This window comes from Euprymna scolopes, chromosome 45 (assembly GCF_053919585.1).
Source record: "Euprymna scolopes isolate OS-2025 chromosome 45, ASM5391958v1, whole genome shotgun sequence".
Lineage (NCBI taxonomy): Eukaryota > Metazoa > Mollusca > Cephalopoda > Sepiida > Sepiolidae > Euprymna > Euprymna scolopes.
This window is the reverse complement of record NC_136526.1, coordinates 60808823-60835983: the sequence shown is the minus strand read 5'-3', so window position 1 is coordinate 60835983 and position 27161 is coordinate 60808823. Positions and strand designations below refer to the sequence as shown.

General features: G+C 32.4%; 2 protein-coding genes across 2 annotated transcripts in view; one reads left to right on the top strand and one right to left on the bottom strand.

Moving 5' to 3' along the window:
* Positions 1-27161, bottom strand: part of LOC145269211 (uncharacterized) — a 113949-nt gene that overhangs the window by 17619 nt on the left and 69169 nt on the right. The window contains exons 6-7 of the mRNA XM_080124829.1: positions 25447-25641; positions 24481-25285 (exon numbers count right to left, since the gene is read on the bottom strand). Coding sequence (XP_079980955.1) covers positions 24481-25285; positions 25447-25641 — 1000 coding nt within the window. The remainder of the gene's footprint in view (positions 1-24480; positions 25286-25446; positions 25642-27161) is intronic.
* On the top strand, positions 6779-16287 carry LOC145269795 (uncharacterized). The gene is made up of 2 exons (XM_080125511.1): positions 6779-6899; positions 12361-16287. Exon 2 carries the CDS (start codon positions 13496-13498, stop codon positions 14732-14734), a length of 1239 nt encoding a protein of 412 aa, XP_079981637.1. The 5' UTR covers positions 6779-6899; positions 12361-13495; the 3' UTR covers positions 14735-16287.

The following is a 27161-nucleotide window of genomic DNA, read 5'->3' as shown; positions in this document are numbered from 1 at the left end:
AGATAAACTCTTCCAATTGTGGTGTCAACTTTTACACCTTGATGACCCTCAACATTAGATCCTTGTTTACTCCATGCATGTTTACTCCATGTGTGTTTACTCCATGTGTAATAATATGGAACATTATTATAAATAAGAGGGTTTTTTTCCAAAATTATTTTGTTCACAATTTCAAAATGGTGTAAGAGTTGTATCTTTATGGTTTAGGGTAACTTGAGTAGGATTTTAGTTTTTGAAATACACCCTCTGACACATTTCAAGAAGAACTACAAACTGTTGGAGTATAGGACTGAAACCCCAAAATACGCCAAAATGCTTTATTAGTGCCAATATACCTACCAAGTTCATATCGAGTAACTTCATCACTAAAATTTTGTAAGGAAAACATGGCTGCATCAGATCCTTTTTTTTATGTATTTGCAAACATATTTGATAGATTTCACAGAATTGCAAAATTGCACAATTATGTAAGCATTGCATGTCTTTGAATGTAAGAGAGAGTAAGGTACAATCCACCTATTGTCAACTTCATGTCTGTCAACCATAGTTTTAAAGCGATCGTCTGCTATAAGACGGATAACCATCTCCACTAAACTGAGTTTCAAGTGAATAGCTTTTAGGATATCCTTTTGTACATTGGCTATCAACCATGCACCATGTAACCATTTATTATTTCAAATAAGGTTGGATCAGTTTGTAGATCAGGCAACTCAGCTGATATAATGGAATCAATTTGATTAGAGTTGATTTTTCTGGTAAGCCATAATAATATATGCGCATGAAGGAAGCCTCTTTCTTGCCACTCAATCGTGTACATGTGGCATCGTAGTGAGCCAAATATTTTTTATTTGTTTATCAGATTCATCACTTTGATTATCTTCAGTCGAAACACCCTGGCCAATAGCTCTTGTCGTTTGATGTATGTTTATCTTGAATTTCCTTCCACTTTGGATTTGAAACAAATGTGGTAAACAGGTCTGGTTTTCTATAATTGATGATATAAGTCATTGCATCTTGGGTCTGTTACCATATTAACCGAGTTAAGTGCCCTTGATAAGAACTCGGCTACCTTGGCATTGGGGACAACTCCCCGAGCAGGTAAGGAAACTGTCATGGCGACCTGAATAAAGGCACGTACTCCCGTGCTAAGTTCTTACTGAATGAAGTGTTCTGTTATTATTCCCTCACATAAAATATCGCATATGTTAATTATCCAGGGGCTTTTCATGCATATATCGTAAACTATCTGTTAACCTAGAAGGTAATATGCATATTTGACCCATATAGTTTTTTATATGATATTTGAGATGTATGTAAAAACGTACTTAGCTTTTTTTTTTAATGAGTTTTGATATATAAAAGTCTTTCTGCTTCATCTTTTGCAAATCTATCAACAGCAAATTGATGAAAGAAATTTTGACTCGTGTGTAGATGACTGAAGGACTGGTCTCTGATCATAATATCGTATGCACAAAAACGCGTACATGAAACATGTTTGGTGGTATTCTCAAACTGATTTTGGATCAAGAGAAATTTATAATCAAATTTATTTTCTATTTTTAAAAGATAAATGCTAATTTGATCATTCAAACTATAAAAATTATATGTAAAAAGTAAAGAAATTCCATTTCTTTGCGTTTGAAATTTTAAAAAAATTATTAAAAAATATTTGTTAATAAAATGTGTTTTATTTGTTAATAAATAATTCCAAGGCTCTATCATGAAAAAAGGAATTTTAATCTTATTTTCGAATGAATTGTACTGACCAAAGATTTAGGTCACAAAACCAAAACTACTACTACCATTCTACTCAACACTATATTAAACCTTCCTTTTCCCTACAGTGTAAAAGACAAGTCTCCCTCCTTAACCCTGCCTTAAACCTAGTCATCCTACTTACTGACTCCTCCCCTACCAGCCTGCTGCTACCATCCAAGTAGACCACGCTAGTGCCTTTTCAAGGAGAACGACCCAGAGTCACTGGAGTCGACGTCCAGTACGCACGTGTTTTGACGACTGCTATACTCATATCATCTTAACATGTTCGCAGTGTTAACAGAAAATAAAATAATCTTTCAAATTAATATTTGTGTTGTGTCTTATTCAAACGAGATAACAGCAAATATTTACAGAATAATTAAAAATTCAGTATTTTCTCTTTCCTCGTCAGTTAGAGGATAATAAATCCTTTTCGACTGAATAATTCTTGCCTTTCAAAATCTTTATTTATAATTTATAAAATCGATGCTGTTTTACTTTGGCATACTATATCTACCTCATTATTTAATTCTTTCATTTATTTAATAACATTAAGTTAATCACCATCTAAAATATAATTTGTTTTTCCTGAAATATAGTTTAAGTAAAATAATTTGTTTGGGAGTATTGTCGAAACCAATTTAGGTGATTGAAATAATTCATGATAAAAATGAAAAAGTTAAACTAAACGCATTTAAGTAAATTTGATATTTAAAAAATCAGTTACTGAAAGGAGACAAGAACACACAGAAAGAAAATAAGATCAAATAGTTTTACTAGGTACGGGCAAAATGAATGCTGATGCTCAAAATGTATAAACATTTTGACCCCTCTCTTTACTTAAAATTTACCAAAAACTAGGGCATTAACCAATTTTAATGAAATTTTCAGTATTTATAAAATAATGATCAGGAAATATAATGAACCCATTATTTTTATTTAAATCTTAGTGAAAATGTATTATTTTGTTTAAGCAAGAAATACCTTTATTAAAATTTTGGTTTTCTGTATTAAAAAAAAAATAAATGAATTTATTTAATATTTTTTACAGGAACATAAAAAAAGCCCTAAAGTCCGTATTAATGAATTCGATATAACTCAAAGCACAATGACCGATATTACCATTGAAATAAACATTGTTTATTTAATATTTTCACCCAAAAAATTATAATAGCAAAAATATTTCTACTTTTCTTTTTTAAAATTACAGATTTCGCATAATTTTTATATGCAAGATTTTTATAATTTCCTTGCTGGCATGAACGTGAAACTTTCAGCGTAACATAATTTTTTATATAATCTCGAACAATAATTAAAAACAAAAATCATTTAAAAACGGGAATATCAAAATAATTAATTTAAAAATGATAAAAATTGATACAAATGTTCAGAATAGGAATGTACGGATGCACGTCAGGGGTGTCATATTATGAGTTATGTCCCCTTCGGTCAACTCTTTAATATAAAACAATACAAGAGTTGCGTCCCTTGTGGTTAGTAAGAATAAATACAGGAACTTGCTCCATGGCCTATCACGCTTAAATGTATCTTGTATCGGACAAGGGGAGGGGGAGAAGAAATCTAACGCCCCTACCTCCTTTTACTATCATGACTTAATTTTGAAACAACGTTTCGATTGGCTGTAATTTTGGGTTTCCATATAATCATGTTTAAAAACCCTTATTTTTCGCGTTTTTGGCGAACGGCAGAATTACTTGCTTTTTGGGGGCTAATTAAGTTATTTTCTTCTTTTTTTTTTTTTTTTTACAAACAAGGAGTTTTTTTTTATCATTATTTAATTCAATATCTTAGGACTTTACTTTACTAATTATCTTTGAAATAGATCCAGAAAACTAATATTTATCTTTTAAAGGATTTTAACAATGAATTTATTTAACTTCAAAATTTAGCTTAATTGGTTAGCTTACCGTGAAAACGTTTTTCATAACTTCTTTTTTTCACGTGTACAAATATTTTTTTCCATTAAGAAATTAACTTTAGTCTCTAATCTTTCAAATACAATCAATGAATAGTCTGAAACCTACAAAAAATTATTATAAATCGGCTTTTAAAACTAAGTCACTCTAATTTTAAACCCGCCCATTTTTGCCCGTACCTAAGTTTAACCCTTCCATTTTGATCATAAATTATTTAAATATCAGTCAAATCCTATTTTAGTTACCTAAATTGGTTTGGACATTACACACAAACATCTTATTTTTATTACACTATATAGTTTAGTAAAAAATTTTTTTAAAAATTACAAACCACTACATGAAAGTCATACCACATAATTTTATTATAACCACACCTGTTCAAACTGAAACACATCACAATAGTCTTATATTAAAAACCTTGTTAAACTTTGTGACATATGTCCGTTCTGGTGCACGGAAAACTCGTCCCGGGAAAACTCGTCTCCGGAAAATTCGTTTCCGGAAAACTCGACCCCGGAAAACTCGTCCCCTTTCGCTAGGTAGGAAAACTGGTCCCTTATTGAATAAATATCGATTGAAAACACATTTTATGATCGTTCTTGAAGGAGATGTTGTTTTTTAAAATAGACTACAGCCCCCATAATATTTAAAAACAAATATTTTTACTTGTTTAATGTTTTAATAAAATCGATTTTCTAAGTGTCCGTTTTCTACCAAACTGGCTAAGTTCTTAGTGGTTTCACTTATTTTATAGCGTTTATTATGTTCATACAAAATTAATTACACATTTTTTTGTTCTTCTTATTTTAACGATGTTTTTTGCAGTCATAAAAACAATAATAAAAAACAAAACAAAAAATTAAAAAACAGGGAGCGATTCATTCGATTCTTCGTTACTTTTTTGTTTTTGTTTTTTAATTATGATAGTTTTTTTGTTGTTATGTTTTTGTTTTCTCTCATACCAAATGAATGCACTCATGCGTTATTTAAAATTATAATTGTATCAGTTATCAACATTTATTGTCGTCCTGTCAAATTTTGCAAAAATTAACTAATAAATTAAAAGCGAAATATTTTTTTGGCGCGAGAGATGCCATCATGCGCTAACAATCTCTCGTTAACTCATTTTTCATTTTTTTTAAATTTTTACTTCAAAATTTCAAAATCAATCATTCAGAGAAAAAGTAATCACTAAATAGATTTATTAATCAATTTTATTGAAAACTCCGCTATCGTTTATCAAGAATCTTTTTAATTTCATTTTTTGTTGGTTGTTTTTCGGAGGGAGATATAGTTTTTACCCCCCCCTCTCTAAATTATATTTTAAAAAAATATTAAAAATTTTTATTTTCTTCTTAAAACCAATTCTCCCTCAGTAATTTCTTTAATTTTCTTTTTTTTTTTTTTTAGCAATTATCAAGACCCCTAAGATATGATATACCGGACATTATTTCTCGTTCTCACGTAACACTCGACATGTTTTTTGTTTGTTTTCTGTGGGTTTTTTTTTCTTTGCCGAATAAACGATTCCAAATAAATTAAACAACAAACAACATAGTCGGCGAGGTAGAAAAATCGATTTTTACCCTTTTATAAACAACAGTAAATAAGTAAATTCTTTTTATATTGATATAAAAAAATATGCGGTCTCGTTTCTGAACATAATAAACGCTTTAAAATAAGTGAGACCACTAACTTAGCCAGTTAGGTAGAAAACGGACACTTAGAAAATCGATTTTATTAAAAAAAAAAAAAAAAAACATTAAACAAGTAAAAATATTTTTTTTAAATATTATGGGGGCTATAGTCTATTTAAAAAAAAAAGCAATATCTCCTTCAAGAACGATCATAAAATGTGTTTTCAATCGATATTTATTCAATAAGGGACCAGTTTTCCTACCTAGCGGAAGGGGACGAGTTTTCCGGGGTCGAGTTTTCCGGAAACGAATTTTCCGGAGACGAGTTTTCCCGAGACGAGTTTTCCCGGGACGAGTTTTCCTAAATTCAAAGTAAACATTTACCATATTTTGATTATTTTTTTTTTTTTACGAAAAACCAACCTTAAAATAATAAAAATGAATTTTATCATTTTCTTTTTGTAGATACATGTAAAATAAATAATAATTATTTTTCAGATTAGCATGGAAAGATATTTTGATTATTTTTTACGAAAAAGCAACCTTAAAATAAAAAAAAATGAATTTTATCATTTTCTTTTTGTAGATACATGTAAAATAAATAATTATTATTTTTAAGATTAGCATGGAAAAATATTCTGATAATTTTACGAAAAACCAACCTTAAAATAAAAATTAAAAAATAAATGAATTTTATAATTTTCTTTTCCGTTGATACATGCAAAATAAATACGAACATTTGATCCCCTTTACTGGAAAGTTCACAAAAAATCAGCAAATTAATTTTAATGAAATTTTCAGTATTTATCAAATGGTGATCCCGAAATATAATAAACCCATTATTATTTTTTTAATCATAGTAAAAATTTATTATTCTGTTTAAACAAAATCATTTTTAGTAAATTTATAGTTTTCTGTAGTAAAACAAAAATGAATTAATTTTAAAAACAAATCATTGTAAATTGTAACAATAAAAAATAAATAATTTTAAACATTACGAAAAAAAAGCCCCTAAAATCTGTATTAATGAATTCGATGTAATTCGAGAAAATCAATTTCTCGAACTACCGATATTGCCATTGAAGTAAGCATTTTTTATTTAATTTTTTCACACCAAAAATTGTCATTTCAAAAACATTGCATCTTTTTTTTTTTTTTTTTTTAGATTACATGTTTCGCATAATTTTTATATGTAAGATTCTTATATTTTTCTTGCTTGAATGAATCTGTAATTTTCAGCTTAACATAATTTAATCATTATTTGTGTTTAAACATTTAAAATTAAAACTTCTATTGAAAATTATAAAAATAAAACATTATTCTGCTTTTAATATGATAATTCCATAACACCATGAATTCTACAAAAAATAGAAACAAATTTTGAGGACAAAATTACCTCCCTTGATTGACGCTCTTCTTTTTCTTTTAGTTCTTTGTCTTCGACGACGTGACTTGTTGGAAAGAAATTGGTTAAGAAAAAAAAAATTTTTTTTATTTTACATATCGAAATTTTTTCTTTCTTTTTTTTTAATCAAATAAAAATGGAAAGAAGAAACTGGACAAAAAAGTAAGTAATTTTATGACTTTTATTATTTGTAATGTTAAAAGAATTGATCATAAATTTATTGAAACAAAATCACGTTATTTTGAATATTTTATTTTATAATCTGAAAATTATATAAATTGTTATATAAAAAATGTTTAAATTGAGATTAGACATTTATTTATGGGGTTCAAATTAAAAATACAAAAAAAAAAACATTTGAACAAATTCTAGAATAGAGGTAAACAAAAGCGTCGGTATTCTTTTGTTATGGGTTGTAATTTCTGCTGCTAAGCCACGCATTTTTTTCTTTGAATGTACCTATTTACTATGCCTCCCCACGGGACAGAATTAGACACCAGGGTCGTTTTTTAACGTGGAGAAAAGGTACAAAAATAAAAATTGTCTCAGTCGTGAAGGATTTCTCCTCCACCGAAAGAGAACAAGAAATAAAAGTGCAGCATCTGAAGAACAGATACTACACTTTGATCTTGTCCCGAAGGCCAAGAGACACCCCTAACACAAAACTATGAATAAAATATTTTAAAAAAAAAAACTCGTAATTTCTCTTTTTAAAGTGAGTTATGTTTTTTTCTTTATGGTTGGTTGGTTGGTTGTTTTTGTTTTACGACATATCAACCCTTTTCGGGTTATTTAATGCCGAATCCAAAGATTTAAGAAAAAATTTTTAATTGAGTATATTTGTTGTTTTCACGTCGGTTTCTATTTAATCCATAGTTGGGACCCTAACAAGTACTACCACTCCGGGTCAGAGTGGATCTGGGAGCAATGGTAATTAAAGGGTGGCTCATGGGCATGGCTTACCACTCCCCAAAGCCCACAAGCTGGGCCTCACCACTGGATATAGTTTAAGGTCATATCTAGGACCCCATTGAGGGACTTTTACCCTCTGCAGGGAGGGGGGGGGCAGTCGGCATATTCTAATGCCCCACCGACAGGGCCTTTTTTTATGGAATATACTCCAAAATAAACTATTAACGTTGTTAAAAAATAATAGAAAATCATTTTTTTTTTAAAAAGTGTTTACACAGTGCCTGTGCACGTTAATGCAGCCATTTTTTTATGTAATGAAATCAATTGAATTTTACGAGTTAAATTTTTTTCAATTTTAAACTTTAAAAATCTATCAAAATTTTTCTATTGGTTCAATGTTTACCATATTTTCAGGTTCAGTGTGAAATTTTATGCTCTTTCAATAAACCGAATATAATATTCTAGGCAAGCGTTTTTTAATTCACCCACCATTTTGAAATGTCTATTCAAATGAAAATAATTAATTTTCTCACCTCAAATTTATATATCACAAATTTAAGATAAAAGATCAATGAATAAAATAAACTAATTTAAAACAACAAAAGAAGTTATTTGCAAATTTACCTGTAAAGTCCAAAGTTTAAAACCTATTTTTAAAGACCGTTGAATTTTTTTGTTTTTTTAAGTGAAACCTTATAATTTTGTTTGTCCAGAAATTTTCGTAGAATTACGACAATTTTTCTATTTCATTCAATGTTTTTTAGATATTTACAAAAAAAAATCACTCCATAAAGAAGTAATAAAATATATTAAATCAAAAACTCATGTATTTCTTCGAAAGAAAAAAAAGAAAAAATTCGTAGAGTGTTTTTTTTTTTAGGCAAATACTGATAAGTAAAATGTGATTATTTTCGATCCACAGTGACACATACTTCTTCACGCACAAGGCTTGTCGACTTATGCGTATGTGTTATTTTTACGTCCTTTTATCCATCCGTATTTCAAAACAGGAAGAAACACTGGCTAGCTACACCAGTTAATGCTTACATAATGGCGGTCTTTTCAAATAGCTGTTTAAAAAGGTTTCTTTTATTTAAAAAATACATGGAATATAAAATATAAATATGGACAAATTCTCATAAAGTAAGAATAGAAGCATCCGTTGATTAGTATTTTATGAAGGTAAGTGATTTTTTTTTAATTTATATATATTTATTTTATTTAGTTTAAGTTAAAATTCGTTAAATTTCGTGAAATCTTTTTTAAAGAAAACCGATTTAAAAAAATATTGTATATTTTTCGATAACACCTTTTATTATTTTAAAGTTCGGTCTTTGCTCCTTTTATTGAAAAAAAAATTAGGGTTTAAATTACATTATTCATATTGTTATAAGCTTTGAAAGATAGATAATCTAAATAATCACTCCTTTTTTAATGGCGACTTCTGACACTCCTAACCAATCAAATTCAATCTGCTCTCTTTCCTCATCCGGACACAGTGGAAGAAATAAAAATTCCAGGGTTTGTATTACTGTACACATAGATTCGAAAAAGTTGTCAAAAAACAAATATATAACAAATAAATGTTATCAAAGGCAAGATAAGTTACTTTTCTACCAAACTGGATATATTTTTCAGGTTTTTATTCAATGTAACATGTGTATTCAGCTCGAAAAACATGCAGTGTTTACCGATGTATTGGACAATTCAAAATGGCGACCGACTCTCTATTAAACACGGTAAGTTCGAGAAAAGGCGTTATAAATAATAAACTAGACAAAATACTGTTAGAAATTCGCTCAATATATATTATCGTGACATAGGTTGACATATATTCGGTGTTTTTTAATAGTATTTTGTCTAGTTTATTATTTATAACACCTTTTCTCGAACTTACCATGTTAAAGAGAGAGTCGGCCGCCATTTTGAATTGTCCAATACATCGGTAAACACTGCATGTTTTTCGAGCTGAATAAATATGTTACATTGGATAAAAACACAAAAAATATATCCAGTTTGGTAGAAAAGTAACTTATCTTGCCTTTGATAACATTTATTTTTCGAATCTGTGTACAGTAATACAAACCCCAATTCCAATATATAAAAACAAAATTGATGATAGAAGTTTCAAAATTATGGTAGAGAGATTAAACTAGACACGCAGCCATCCTATTGATAACGTTTTGTTAAAACAATTGGCAAATTACTGATTCACTATATATCACAAGACTTGAACTATAAGGTGTGTTTCAGTGACTAACATCTTTCATTAATATCTCCTGATTAGCACTGGCACTGACAATCATATAAAGCAATAGTCTGCCAATAAAAGTAGAGGAAGTCAGCATTACATTAGATACTTCAATAGTTATTACAGATGGCTGAGATCATGTACGCTGGCATCAAACCTGATATTGATGAAGCTTGAATCAAGTATGGTTCAACAACATTGCGAGTCAATTGGAGGCAGGTTCGACATGTTGATGCTTTGCATACCCAACACAACCAGTGCAACACAACAGATACAGAGATCTCAACATTCATTCCAGCAACAACAGTTTCTCCTGAATACTCAGCAACTCTACTGGATGTAACTGCTTTGTCTCTGATTTTCTAGCGTTGGTCACTGCTTAAAACCTCATTCACCTTCAATGCTTAATATTGGCTTCACTGGGAGGAAGATAGGCCAGTGGCGATGGATTCTTAAAAATGATCTCACTAGCGCTTTCTATCAGATTCTTTTGGCAATAAAAGTCATGAAATATTGTGACATTGTGACCTTTTTCATATAAATATGTGTCTACACCTGGACTTGCCAGGATCAGAGACAGCTTTGAAGGGATTAATGTGCTGTGTACTCAGTGACGTATTGGTAAAGGGATATTTAAAAATTAACTTGCTTATGATCTGTATTATGGTGGAATCAGTAAAGGACTTTTTCTCAATTTGTCACATACTCCTGGCCCCTTTGTCTCAGGCTAATTTAAGATTATCAGCAAAACTGTCTGAAGCAAACATCCATTTTTGGTGGATGTGGTCTGAAGGAGTCTTGTTAAATTGACCCCACCTAATCATTACACTTTACTCCGATTATTCTTCTAAGACAGTCAGGAACCCATGATCATTCACTGGAGAGTACAACATTTTAAAGCATTTCATTCAAAACTGTTCCCACTTGCTTAGACTTTTAGATCAACCCACGAATGTTAAATTAACCACAAGTGGTCCAAACAACTTATGAGAATTCTTTATCATGTGACACTGGCAAAACCTATTCATATATTCCGTCCCTTCAAACCATTTAACAAACATGAAGTACATACAGCTGTGTCTCCTGACTGTCTCATTCGCTCAGGACAGCCATATAGTTGTTTGACAGAATGATCATTTTTTTGCAACAGAATGCAATTATTGCCTCATGACAAGCTCTTATAATAGCTATACACATTAAGCAAAGACAACATAACAAACATTAAATGTAGCTGATAGTTTGATACTTTGAACTTGGATGAATTTGTGAACAAAATTGTATCTGATTGTGACCATTGTGCTTCTTGTAGAAGGTCTTTTCTCATAGCTGTGCTTCAGTCCATTGAAAACTCCTTGAATGCACTCAGACTTTGTTTCACTGCGGATGTCATCAACTAATTTTTGTCATACACCATTGCCCGCTTGAGTCAGATCAGTAAAGAGAGATATTGCATGATGATATTTTAAAGATCTGCTTGTCCATCAGACCCATTACTTATCCACATGTAGTCAAAAGAACACAGTTCACCCTGGCTTGTTATCTTTTAATAACGATAGTTTCCTGTGTAGCCATTATATCTTAATAGAACCAGGTAAGAAAATCCATATCATGACATAACCAATAGTTATGGACGTGTTGTCAGTTTAGACATAGAGTAAAATTCACTCATTTGTCCCTATATTAAGATTTAAAAAAGGCAGAGATAAAACATATTTATCAGTCACGGGACAATAGCTCTGTAACATCTCATTTTTATTTCTATTATTTTGATTAGTGTTTTTGATTAGTTTATTTTGATTAGTTTATGTTTTGTTTGTGTGATAACCAGGTGTTGCTACTTGACAACCAGTGACACAATTTTGTTTTTGTAGTTTTCATCCCCTTCATCTTCTTGTTGTCATCCATCACATTTGCAGTCATGAGAACAGACTCATTAATAATCCACTTGTAGTCATAAGATTCTTCATATCAATTAAGACGTAGAGTGAACCTCACCTATTTGTCCCCATCTTAAGAGAAAAAGAAGTGGAGATAAAAAATGCGTCATATTTATCAGTCAAGGGAAAATATCTCTGTAACATCTCGTTTATTCCTTCTTTTATATTTGATTAGTTTTTTGTTTTGTTTGTGTGATAACCAGGTGTTGCCATTCAACAATCATCGATTCAATGTTGTTTTTGTAGTTTTTATCTCATTGTTGTTATCCATCACATTAGCAGTTTGTGTAGTTTTCATCCTCTTCATCTTTTTGTTATCATCCGTCAAATTAGCAGCTGCTGAGATATGTGCAAAAGTAACAGCTTTGCACGTTACCAAGTTTTAACTGATTACTGCGTGAGGCAATATTGAACCTGCTGTTGAGCAAGAAATTACTTGAGGTTTTCGATTATTAGTTTTTGCTTGATTTATTGCATATTTTTTCTGTAAAATCTGTATAATTGTATTTCTTTTTCTTCACAGATAAGAGTTACAGTGGACAAATAAACTCATATAATTGACTTGTGATTCTGATGAATCAATATTCAGAAATGAAACAAAAACTAGAGAACATCTGTTGATGAACAGACATTGGATAAAAACAACTTATCGTAAAAAGTGTTGCATTTTCATTTGAAAATACAGTTGGAGACACTCAAAATAAATGTTATTCTTGAAAAAATCTTAGCTTAGCATTTTCAGTAAGAAGTTTAAAAAGATAAACATTACCGAGAAATTTTTTATCGTTTTGAAATGTTTGCAAATTACCTTTTTTCTACAAAATCTAATATTGGAGGAGCATCTTTAAGCCATTCTGAATCATCACACACAGGAAATACATAGTTGTGAAGTGTGTGGTAAAGCATTTTAAATCAACTGTCAGGTTAAATGTTGCTTATGCACATAAAAAACTAATTTATTGTTTATTTTGTTTGGGAGAGCATGTTCAACAAGTTCTAATTTAAAAACAAACACGCTGACACATAACACATGTGAAGTGTGTGGTTTTGCATCTTCAAATTATTCTTGAACCAACGAACACTTGCAAGCACGGGCAAAAGGAACACATTATTCTAGATAAGTGTGACAAAGCGTTTGCAAGCAAATCTTATGCTGCAATACACATGCAAAGAATAAACACTGGAGAGAAAATGTCATAGTAAAATGTGTGATAAAACATTTTTAACCAATGCTAAATTAAAATCACTCATTAGGACCCACTTTGGAGAGCATCTGCAAACACAGACAAAATGAACTTTTTTGTGAACTGCACTCATCGATGTCACAGTTCCAAATAACTTTGGCCTTATTAGAGCTGAACGGGAAAAGATACCAAAATGTCAGGACCTAAAAAATGATCTAAAAACAACATAATCTCCGAAAGAAAAAAAAAACATTATACCAGTTGTGACAGGTGCAACTGGTCTTAAAAAACGAATCTTCAGAAATGCTTAAGAACAATCACTTGAAGACCAAGCTTTAAGGAAATACAGATAGCAGCCATAAAGGGAACATGGTCTATTCTTAAAAGAGTCCATCGGATATAAATTGTAACAGAATCAAGTGTTTGCCCCATGAGGGAGCCCCTTAATCTCTTCAAATAACAAAAGTAAAATAAATGAAAAATAAAAGAGAGAACCCTTTTTATTGTGACGTGTGTGGTAAAACATTAGCATGGAAAGCTAATGCTATCACACATATGCGAACACACACTGGAGAGAAACCTTTTTCTTGTAAAGCATGCGGTAAAGCATTTGCGCAAAAAAATAATGTCAAGGAACACATGCGAACACACACTGGAGAGAAACCTTTTTCTTGTAAAGTTTGTGGTAAAGCATTTGCACAACAAAACAATGTAACGAGACACATGCGAACACACACTGATTTAAAAGAAAGAGAGAAACCTTTTTCTTGTGAAGTGTGTGGTAAAGCATTTACCCAACAAACTGATGCAACAGTGCACATGCGAACACACACTGGAGAGAAACCTTTTTCTTGTGAAGTTTGTGGCAAAGAATTTGCACTAAAACATCATGTAAAGGAACACATGCGAACACATACTGGAGAGAAACCGTATTCATGTAAAATTTGTGGTAAAACATTTGCATGTCAAAATAATGTAACAGTACACACGCGAACACACACTGGAGAGAAACCTTTTTCTTGTAAAGTTTGTGGAAAAAGGTTTGCAGATCAAAGTAATGCAACAATACACATGCGAATTCACACTGGAGAGAAACCTTATTCTTGTGAAGTGTGTGGTAAAGCATTTACACATCACACTGATGCAAAAGTTCACATGCGAACACACATGAGCGAGAAACGTTATTTATGTAAAATTTGTGGGAAAGCATTTGCACAACAAAATAATGTAACAAGACACATGCGAACACACACTGATTTAAAAAAAAGAGATAAATCTTTTTCTTGTGAAGTGTGTGGTAAAGCATTTACGCGACAAACTGATGCAACAGTGCACATGCTAACACACACTGGAGAGAAACCTTTTTCTTGTGAAGTTTGTGGTAGAGCATTTGCACTAAAAAATTATGTAAAGAAACACATGCGAACACACACTGGAGAGAAACCGTATTCATGTAAAATTTGTGGTAAAGCATTTGCTTGTCAAAATAATGTAACGAGACACATGCGAACACACACTGGAGAGAAACCTTTTTCCTGTGAAGTGTGTGGTAAAGCATTTGCCCAACAAACTGATGCAAAAGTTCACATGCAAACACACACGGGGGAGAAACCTTTTTCTTGTAAAGTGTGTGGTAAAGCATTTGCACAAAAAAATCATGTAACGAAGCACATGCAAACACACTCTGGAGATAGCAAGAATTTTAATGCATAAGGAGAGATCTTTAACTCCTACTGGAGAGGACTTGAATGCCTACTAAAAATAACTTGAATGCCTACTAGACGACCTTCGAGTGTCGAGTAGGTTTTGTCAGAACAACCTGGCATGAGGATAATTTTTCTTAGAAGTAAACCCTAACCAAATATTTCAATCACATTTCCCAGCCAAAAATGATTTCCTTTCTACGCCTTTTAAAAGGAATGGCACACCTTCTCTAATTGATGTTACTTCAAGTAACAACACAAAGCTAGATACTCCACCGGACAAGATAAATACCAGGATCCAGTAAGACCAAGAGACCAAAACAAAAGATATATTACAACACATGGAAATGGTTAATTGGGGAGAGGAAAATTATGTTCTCAATTTCTTTACTAACTCAGTGTTTGAGATAAAGAAATTTAATGGAACATTCGAATATCTATGTATCTCATATGGAGTTCATGTGTTAGACTTAGGTAGTAAGTTCCATAGACAATAAGAAAGGAATACTACAACATATTTAAATAGTCAACTGTGGAGAGAGGAAAATTATTTTCCTAACTTTTAATAACTTTGTAATATATGGCAAAGCATTTGGTAGTCAAATCCAATGCTAAACTACATACGAAGCATATACTATTTAAATATTTGTAAAACAAGAACATGGTGCAGTGGCGATGGGACAGAAGTTGGAGCTTTGTCGACAGTGTTAGATCTATTAGCTTTGAGACTTCTTTGACATGTAATATAAAGAGAGACTAGCGGTAAATGCACCAGCCCAGATGTGACAATAAGTTCCATTCTTGGACAAATGTTGGTTCTGTAAAGGGACAAGATACTCTCTGGTGGAGGTAATCCTCTAGCACAATAGAGGGAAGCCACCTTCTTTTACAGCAGCCTTTGCAATGTTAATGTATTTGTTCTAGTTTATATTTCCTGTGAATGACAGGCCGAAGATTTTGAAGAAAGAACTCTAAGATAGGATGTTATTAGTCATAGATATCGGTGGTTGTAAAGGCTTCTTGTAATTGTAAATGAGATCAGCTTAATTTTAGTAGAATTAAATGTTACTGTCCATTTACGGCCCCAGTCCACTGCAGTCTAGAGGTAGTTTTCTAAGGATTCTTCCATTATCTAAGATTTGTGTATATCCGTTTTTCTGTTGTGCCTGTAATACAGTATCGTCTCATTGGCAAACATTCCCATCTTGGACACAATGTTATTAGAGAAGCCATGATTGAATATAAGGAATAATAATAACAAAAGGATCGACCCCAATTCTGTTTGGATGTACGTCTATTAAGAGCAACCTGGATGGTCCTCTTGTCTTAAAAGGATCTAATTATATTAAAAATCCGTCCAGTTATACCATGTAATTTAATTTTCATCAGAAGACTTTATGTCAGACTTTGTGAAAGGGTTTGGATATATCAACAGCTAAAACCTTGGGTCGCTCACCTTATTCAGTGTATTTAATTACATTGAAATCTCAGACACAACGTGTGGTTCTGACTGTTAAAATCTAACACCATTTCATAAAAATAACGATTATGTTACAAATCTTCTGTGATTCTATGTTTCCTTGTTATTTCAACATGCATGTTCTTGGCTGTGGCTGTTTCACTCTTACAATGATTTCTTGCATCTATAAATGTTGTCTATTTGTACTTGACTTATGACGTTCGAATCAACAGAATGCATGCTATCATTGTAGAATGGCAATTGCACAATATGTGGTGAACTATTGGGGAAAGCACGACTTGTTATAATACTTTCATGTAGGCATACTATTCAGCAGGTAAAAAGATATTAGTTTATTTAGCATCTGATATGTTTGATGAGGGCTTCTCAGTCTTTCCTTTTGTAGTAAACTGTCGTTTTGATAAATGGCTTCTAAACTTTGGCTTGGGAATTTAGGATGATGTCTATTGATACTACTAAGTAATCCATGTTATCAAGTGGACGATGGGCATTCACCACACAATGACAGCTACACAATTTAAGGTGAACCATTGAGAAAGCACGACTTGCTATAATGCTTTCATGTAGGCACATGTGCTTCAATGCCCACTTTGTATAATTTGATTTCTCATTGGTATATTATTCAGCAGGAAAAAAGAGTCTATCTATAGTACACTGTCGTTTTGATAAATGGCTTCTAAACTTTGGCTTGGGAATTTAGGATGATGTCTACTAATACTACTAAGTAGTCCGTGTTACCAAGTGGACGATGGGCATTAGTCACACAATCCTTGGTCCTTGGCTTAACGTTCACAGGAAACATGAGTTGGGGAAATTACATTGAGAGCATTGCCAGGACCGCTGCGAAAAAGGTAAGTTCTTTCTACCGTGCTAGAAAGCTACTAACGCCCGAAAGTATCCTGTACCTCTATAAGGCAACCATTCGCCCATGTATGGAGGATTGTTGTCATATTTGGGCTGGTCATCTGCTACTAGTCTCTCACTCTTAGACAAGGTTCAAAAGAGAGTCGCCAAGCTAATAGGTCCTGAACTGTAATCTAAGCTTCAGCCTCTATTCCATCGACAAAATTTTGCATCCCTCTGCCTGTTCTACAAGTACTTTAACAATGAATGCTCCGACGAACTGCAAGCACTTGTACCCCCTCGATGTAAATACCCCCGACAAGCAGCTTAATCCCACCCCTTCACAGTTGAGATGCCTAGATGTAAGAGCCTTCTACTCCAGTAATTTCTTCCTCAGAACCACTAGACTTTGGAATTCTCTTCCGGGTCACTGCTTCCCTAACTTTACTGACATGCAGAAGTTCAAGTGTAACGTGAACCGACATCTTGTTGTCCAACTCCCCACATTGTTCCCCTGTAGCTTATGACCCTGATAGTAGCCCCCTACATCAAAGTGGCAATGTGCCTTTTTTTGGGTGAAAATGTAATAAAAATAACAAAGAATTGAAGTTGGTAATCTGGCAAGAGGATGTGGAACTTTTTTAATTTGGAGCACTTAGGATCCCTTTTCTCTGGATGTATACCGATTAAAACTTTTCCACATGTCTGAATACCCTATATATCAATTTTTAAGTATAAAATGTATAAGGTTGAGAGTTGTTAACACACATTTTCACTTTCATAAATATACTAGCAAGCAACCTTGCATTACCCAGTCATAAAATATGTATAAATATTTTTAATTATTGCAGATTTATTATTTATTATAAACAGAAATACAGCACGTGTTAAACGTTACGTTAAATTCTTTACAGAAATGAAGTAAAAACGGAAAGAAACAAAGACATATTCAGGTGATTATTGCTATACTATTAAAAAAATACACAAGCTGAGATCGAAACCAAAATAAAGTGAGTCAAGTATGATAACCATTAGTCCAGCTCAACAGGATCTTTAAATATGTTTTCAAACCTACTTATCCTTAACATGAATAAGCTTTCCGCTTCCTCGACTGCAGATGCAGTCATGAAATAGTTGACAAACATAAACACCCGACGACTTCTACCAATTTGCTAATTTTGATCTCTCAGCAGCATTTTTTCCAGATAAAAACCGATTAAAACCAATTTTCATATGTCTGAATATCCTATATTCTAAATTTTTAATCTGTAGATCAGACATCCGTTGAGTATATAGGTTGAGAGATGTCCTCACACACACAATCCTACCTTTTATATATATATATATATATATATATATATATATAATTCATAGTAGTTAAAAGTTAAATAAAATTTATTTGATAAACAAAAAACACATTAAATATAATAAAAATTATTTTAATCATGTTATTACAAAGCTTAATTCTTTTCATCATAATATAAGACAATGGTTATATATAGATAAAAACTGGCATTAAAAATGTAAGAAAATATATATACATATATCATAAAAGATAGAAGAAATATACAAATATTTACAAAAATGTGAAGAAGGAATATATAAAAAATATTACAGATTAAGAAAATAAAGATAAAACATGCAGTACAAATTTTATAAAGTCAACATAGTAAAATCCATAAAAATATCCAAAACAAGTGGTAATCGATTAAGTCTTCATTCATGTGAGGAAGAAATATATACAAAATAATATAGAATAAAATAAAAATAAAGATTACAAAATGCAGTACAAATTTTATAAAGTCAACATAGTACGATCCATCAAAATATCCAAGAAGCAAAGTGGTAATCGATTAAGTCTACAGTACAGGAACACCCAAAATGATGATCTGAGGTGTAAAATATAAAAAGTTTATGTGAAACGTATTTGCATAAATTTCTAGACAACAATGTGACCAAAGGAAGATATTTTACTCATATATATATATATATATATATATATATATATATATATATATATATATATATTTTCATTGAAACAAATGTATAAAACATTGACTGAATCTATAAAATGTCTATTCAATATTCAACAATCTTATTTATTTAAAACATTTCCATGTGAAATGTATTTCAGGGTTATAAAAACAAACATTTTACTGATAAGTATGTATTTCTCGTTAGGATTAATAAAATGAGCACTCATTGGAATAATTGTCTCAAATGCATATGGCTAATGTACTTTTGGGTGCATATGACTAATACACTCATTTAATAAAAATACAGCTAATAAGAAAATCTATATGAGACTCTCAATTTGGGCTGCAAAATGGTTGGTTTTGTAGAAGTATCAGTTAAATTACACAGAAAATTATATTGTGTTTTTGTGTTTATTTATTTGGTTATCAAATAAATTTTATTTAACTTTTAACTATCATAAATTATATACACACACACACACATATATATATATATATATATATATATATATATATATATATATATATATATATAAATATGATATTTTGATTAATGCAGATTTCCTATTTATTATCATATTATATTGGACCCTATATATATATATATAGTAATGGTTAAAAAAATGACTCCAAAAACTGATTAAAAAGCTTGCTGCATGTCTGCTTACACTCTCTTTAAAATTTCAAATTTCCAAAATTGGCTGAATAGTTTACTAAAGACCGCAAAGATAATTTTTTTTTTAACTTTGATCCTTTGGCAGCTAAATACTTGGCCAAAAACCGATGAAAAAGCATGCCTATGTCTGAATACACTTTATGTAAAATTTCAAATTTTTAGATTAAAAATTGGCTGGGCAATTTTTATAGAGACCGAAGAAATCAAATATTTTAAAACTTTGACCCCAATTTTGACCTCTTAACATTTATTGTTTGAGTTCAAATTAAATTTAAAAGTTTGATGCAATTTGCATCTAAAATTTCCAAGTATTTAGACCCAAAATTGGCGGAGGAGTTTCCTTGAGTTTTCAAAGGTTAAATCCTTAAACTGTGCTCCCTTCGCAGCCAAATTTCTGGCCAAGCAAACTACATCTAAAATTTCAAGCTTTTAAATCTAAAATTGGCGGGAGATCTTGATAGAATTTTCAGAGGTCAAATTGTTGGACTTCGCTCCCTTGACAGCAAAATTTCTGGCTGAAAACCGATTTAAAAAAAAAGTCCCAATTCCACTGCACGACAATGCCTGACAGCACGTTGCAAAACCAACCCTGTAGAAGTTGAACGAATTTGTCTAAGAAACTCTGGCTCGCCTATGAAAATCGGTCTCCAGACCTCTCATCTACCGACGACTACTTTTCCAAATATCTTGATAATTTTCTACGTGAGAAATAATGTGCCATCAAATATAAGGTAGACAAAGAGGCAAAAAATATAACGGCAATAGAAAAAATGAACTATACGGGATGAGACGGTGGGGAAATGAATGCGGTGATTAAAGCCTTTAAGAACACCAAAATAAAGAAAAAAATCTAATAGTAATGAAATAATGAACTAAAATGTTTAGTGGTGATGTGTTAGCAAGTACCCACCGCCCATTCCCCAGGGCGCTTGCAAGCAGGGGAAGTACAGCCAGTCAGTAAAGGATTATTGGAAATAACTATTTGTTAGGCCTCCGTATCTAGCTGGCCGTGGTATTGCCCAAAATATTGTCATATATTAGAAGTTGTAAACATCGCGGGATTTTACCAAGAAAACTTGAATGCACAAAGTATGTGTCATTTTGTGCCCCCCCCCCAAAAAAAAATGGAAAAAAATGCTGTTTCGGTATGAGTGATAGGAAGGGGACATATTTGGAGAAATCTAAACTTCCTTACTTGAAATGTTAGTCAATTTCTTCAGTAAAATCTGGGACCAGATCAATTTGAAAAAAAAAAAGATTAAAGCTAAACAGAATTAAAATTTCTATTCCATTTTTCCAAAGCTGTTTTGGAGTTGTTAAAAGTCAAAAACAGCTTTCGACAAATTTTACCAATATTTTTTTAAATTTTTTTTAAAATATGAAAATAAATCTCATTTCCTTTTAATATTGGAACAAAAAACGTGTAAAAAAAAAACATTTTAAGGTAAAGGGATTTTCGAAGGCATTCACTGCAGCCAACCATGCTGGTTGGGCTCCACTGATTGGTTTTGGTGCAAAATGCCCTTTTTATAGATTTCGAACCGGGTCCACGAACGGTGTAAGAAAAGATATTTTGGAAATTTGTTTTCTTCGTAATCCGATTGAAGAAAAACAAAAACAAAAAATATTTTTGTGACGTAAAGTGCTTTGGTATGTGTGTCACAATTTTGGGGGAATTTTTGATTACCCTAACAAAAAACTGCGATTAAAATAATAACAAAAATCGTAATTTCTCTTTTTAAAGTGGATTGTTTATTTTCTTTATGGAATATACTTCCAAAATAAACTATTAAAGTCGCTTAAAAAATAATAGAAATATTATTTTTTTATTTAAAAAACAAAGCAAAACAGTGTTTACAAAGTGCCTGCGTGTCTTCATGCAGCCATTTTGTTTACGTAATTAAATCAATTGAATTTTACGAGTTAATTTTTTTTTTCAATTTTTTCACTTTAAACATCTATTAAAATTTTTCTATTCAATTTTTACAATATTTTCAGCTTCAATGTGAAATTCTATGCTCGTTTCAATAAAGCTAATATAATATTCTAGACAAAGTTTTTTTTTTAATTCACCCCCTCCCATTTTGAAATGTCTATTAAAATGAAAATATTTGCTTTTCTCACCTCAAATTTATATATCACCAATTGAAGATAAAAGGTCAATAAATGAAATAAATTGATTTAAAACAAACAAAAAAATAGTTATTTACGAATTTACCTGTAAAGTCCAAAGTGTAAAACCTTTTTTTTTTTAAAACACGTTGATTTTTTTTTAAGTGAAACCTTAAAATCTTATATTGCACAGAAAGTTTCGTTTAATTACGACAATTGTTTCATTTTTCATTTAATGTTTTCTTAGATATTAAAAAAATCACGCCATAAAGAAAAATAAAATATATTAAATCAAAAACTCATGTATTTCTTTGAAAAAAAAAAAAAATTGTCGAGTTTTTTTTTTAAAGGCAAAAAACTTATAAGTAAAACGTGACTATTTTTCACCTATGGTGACAAATATTTTTTCACGCACAAGGCTAGATGACTAACGCGAATGTGTGGTTTTTTACATCCTTCTGTCCATCCGTATTTCAAAACAAGAACAAACACCGTTTCGGTGTTTCGCTAACACTGTAACAATGCTTACGTATTGGCAGCCTTTTCTAATAGTTGTTTAAAAAATTCTTTTGTTTAAAAAATACATGGAATTTAAAATATAAATATGGATAAATTCTTAACAATGAAGAATGGATGTACTCATTGAACAGTATTTTTATAGGTAAGTGATTTTTTGGAATTTATATATACATATATTTTATCGAAGCAAGTTAAATTTTGTTGATTTTCTTTAAATCTTTTTTGAAGAAAACCGATTTAAAGAAAACAAATATTGCATAATTTGCTATTAAACCTGTTATTTTTTTAAATTCCATCTTTGCTCATTTAATTGAAACATATTAGGGGTTGAATTACATTTTTCAAGTAGTTATAAGCTCGGAAAGATAGGAGGTCGAATTATTCAATTTTTTATCACGCATTTTTTAATGTCTAATGTTTTTGGAAGACGTTTCCATGAAAAGGCAGAGTTTTAATTTTTATGCCAAAAGAATTTGCGTGGGTGTAGAAAGGAACTGTGCGCATAGCTGAAACGATCTTTACACTGCCGCACGTGTGCAGCTGGGTTTTACAGTTGGAGAGCACACACACTCTGCAGGCCATTATTCTGTTTGAGTAGATCTCGCTGTCATTTGCCGTGACGACTACGAGGCTATGAAAATCGTATTAAAGTGTTCACACCATGCAGCTGTTTTTCTTTCCAATGATGTATTTGAATGAAAGGCATTTTCTATTGGCAAAGTTAAAAATTAAATTTTCCATTAACCAGTTTCTTTCAAACAAGTCAAATATCGATAAAATTGAGAATGGATTCTTAAGTGACCGATCATTTGACCGTAAATTTCGCTAAATTCAAACAAATTTACGCCGACAGTTACTGACGACTCTATTTTGAATTTGTGTTCGTAAGGGGGACTGTTTCTCACATATATTAATGATTGCGTATTAAAAATAATGAAATGAAACATCATTTTCTTTCTTTCCAGCTCAGCATTCATCGCAAAATTCACGACTTTTGTAGGTTTTCGTGTATGCTGAAAGCGAATATCACATTGAAATTTGGGGTAGACAAATAGTTTTCTGGATATTAATACCTTTACTATCAAATGAATTACATTATATTTTTACTGGACGCCATGTTTTTTCCATACTAAATGTACCAATGTGCATGCATGTTACAAAATATCACCTCCTCCTCAAATTAAGAATGGCGAACGTCACTGACATTTACTAAGTAATACATTTGAAAAATATTTTAATGTGCAGCCTGCCCCAAAATTTATCATACTAAATAGTGCTGACTCAGATTATTTTTTATTTAATCTTTTGTAAAAAAAAAAAAATATGGGTACTTCTTTTTTATTGTAACGAGATTTGAAAATTGATATTAAATTTCAAGTGAATTTGAACTTTTATGATAAAACTACTTTCTCAACTAAAAAGTACTACTGTACATGCGTGTTACAAAATAATTTCTTCTCCCGATGTTAAGAATGGCGAAGTAATTTGGTACTTGTCCATTTAACGAAAAGACGTAACTCACCATTTGCTCGGTTTTGCCCGGCGCATGACGTCAACAGCCAGATAAAACCGAGCGTTGAAACATTATGTAAAAGAATACCAAAACATGAGATTCATTTATGATAAGCGGAATACGGTCTCCATTTTTTATTCAACTCCAGTTCCCTGTCAAACGGAAGTGAAGGTATATTCGAGACTTCTTTACTGAATATTTCTTTAAGGGGAGGTAATGGTTCATACTATCACAAGCGTTGCCGCTAAAATAAACAACACAACAAAATAACTGTAAAATGAAATTGTAAATGTAAAAACATCCAAAAATAAATAAAAAGCAGAAACCGTTCATTTATGTTTTTTGTATTATTAGTATTTTTGTTTGAAATTGTTTTGTTTTTGCAAAATAAATACATATAAAAAAATTTTTCTAAACAAATAAGAGATTTTTTTTTTTAATGAAACGTTTTTGGGGATTTTTTTTCCAACTATTTATGTAAAATAAGAATAAAAATGATGTTTGTAGGATTTATTTAAAAAAAATAATAGTTAGTAATTTATTTTTTTATGAAACTTTTTTTTTTCAAGTATTTATATACACAGGAAGGCGGCAGATCATTTCGGATGTCTGACATTCAATTTTCAATTTGCTGTACTAGGTTGAACATGTCCTCGTCGCTGGCTGTTGCAGTTCTAATCTTGTCCCAGGAGATAAACTGCAATGATGTAACTGAAGACAAGGCTGATGAGTAGAATATGGCTTCACCACATTGCGGCACGTGTCTGGTTCTCCGGTCATAATATCCGAGGCTTTGTGCTGCAGTATTGGGATGGTTTGTAGCACTTCACTCCAGCTGTAGCCATCAACAGAGGCTATGTCATCAATGAGAACCATATTGTCAGGCCTTCGAAGTGGGTGGCGAGATACGGTATTGGCAGCACGGTGTTTGGCACCAGGCACATGTAGCATTGTGAACTTGTACCTTAAGGTCTTTTCCTTCAGACTGCGAAGTCTTGAATTGGGGATATCCTCCAGTGATCTGTCCCCAAAAAGCTTGATCTGGGGCTTGTGGTCTACTGCGATGATCAACTTGTCACATCCCAGAACAAAGTATCTTGCTTTCTCCAAGGCGTCAGCAACTGCAAGAGATTCACCTTCGACGGGTGCATACCTGGATTCTGTGGAGCTGGTGAACATGCAGCCAACAAGAGTTATCTTCCACCCGTCTCGGCAACAGAAGGGCACAGATTTGATGCATGTGCAATTTTTTTGGAACAGCCAGAAACCAATGCCATTCTTTGACCAGTTTGTAACTAGGCAAGTTGGTTTATTTTTGTCGAATATCTGGACACCATGTTCAATTTCACTGATGGTTGGGAAGTTATGTACAATCATGCCAAGTGCTGCACATACTTCTCTGCTTAGAAACATTTTGTCGGATTTGTCAGTCATGTACACAACTTGGGGCGTTTAATAGGTTTCTCCTCTGGTTCTTTTGCCAGAGATGCGGAAAATAGCTGCTCCAAGGATTCTTATGCCGACATTGTTAGAAGCATGCATCTTCATTTCACTGGAATTAAGTGTTTCTCTGAGACACCGAGTCGATGAAGCACTTTGATACCGGCTAGACAACTTTGGCAGCCTGTGTCAGCCATAGCAGTGATGGTAGTTGTCTTTGGCTTTGGTGTGATCTTTGCGTCTATGCCAAAGTGGTCATAGTCTTTGGGATCAACAGGAGCAGTCACCTGAATGAAAAGTTGAAGCTGTGATGACTGGCGCACCCAGGTGTCTGATAGCTGATTGTATAGGTGGTGGTCTAGATGAATAACATGTCTGTCATAGTTTTTGTCATAACTGGTTGCAGCACAAAGGGAGTCAAATACAGCACTTTCATGTTCAGTCTTAGTGTCCGTCACTTTTTGTTTGCCTCTGCACACAGCCTCAAGGTGATGCATTCTTCTGCAGTTGTTGCAGGTCTGACCGTATGCTGGACACTCTTTTTTTTCAAAGTTAGAGAGTTGCTCTCGCACCGTGACCTTTCTTTCCACCACAATAAGTGCACGCTGTCTCTTGTTTTTCCGTTTTCTTGGTTATGACACGCGCAGCATTTCTGTTGCGACGATATGTGCAGCTAGTTACTTCGGCACCTTGGGAATCAAGTAGTTTGGATGCAGAACGTTTACCAGATTCCTTGGCTTCAACGAACTGAAAAGTTTGTTCAAGAGTCATGCTCTGATTTCTGTCTCCAAGGAGGTCTGGTTGAATGTCAGAGTCATTGAGTCCACGAACAAGCACATCAAATAGGATTGCATCTGTGTAGTTGATTTCATGGCTGCAGCTGGTGCACGGTATTAGGAATTTGGATACTCCTGCTTGTCCACGGAGATGAGCACTAAATCAACACACAGTTTCTTCACGGTCATATTGTTCAGTGTAACCCGAGTCACCATTGAATTTCCTCACGCACTGCCAGGACTCTCATGGTTGTTAGAACATCTTCTTGCGATTTATCTGTCAGGGAGCCACCAGCTGATCTTGTAAGGTCTCTGCGCAAAGTTTCATCACAGCACTTTAACAGTTGAATTACCAGTTCTTTGTCCTTGATTTTGGTGGCTTCGACATAATCATTCCATCGTGATAGGAAGTATGACCAGTCCTCACTTGTACCAGCTGATAAGATGGTCGTTTGACTTTTTCTACCTTGTTGTAGCTTGCAGTACTTGCGGGAGTTGTGGTGTGCACTAGCGCATGGGTTGTCAGAAGTGCTGCCATAGCCACAATTGCTGCGTCAAGATCAGCTGTCTCAAAGTCGCGGTCAGGAATCGGGCATTTTACCACTGGCATCCTACTGGTGTTGTTGATCTTCTGCTGGTGATGATGTTGGTCTAGTGGTCTCTCAGTTGGTGGAATCCGTCTGTTATAGGCATTACTGTACCTCCATCATAGATAAGTAAGCCGATACTATCATAGATAATAACTTTAGTCATCCAAAATGATGGAGGTCTGAAACAAACAATGATATTATGGTAACATGAGTATAGCCTAACAATTCAATTATCTGTTGGATAAATCTAAGATGCACTAATGGATGGAGTATGATTATGTAATACACTATCCTCTAAAAGGAAGGAACAAATTTATTTTTTTTTAACCAGGATTTGTTTTTTCTTTTTTTGTTAGGAAATTTTTTTTTCTTTTAACCAGAATCCCTGCGAGATTTTCTCAGCCTTCCACATCCGCTCGGCGCTCTGCTCCACATGATTTGTTGTTATTGTTGCCTGTGTTATGACGGGATCTACAACATTAAGGCTGTGGATCACCGTTACATGGTGATAC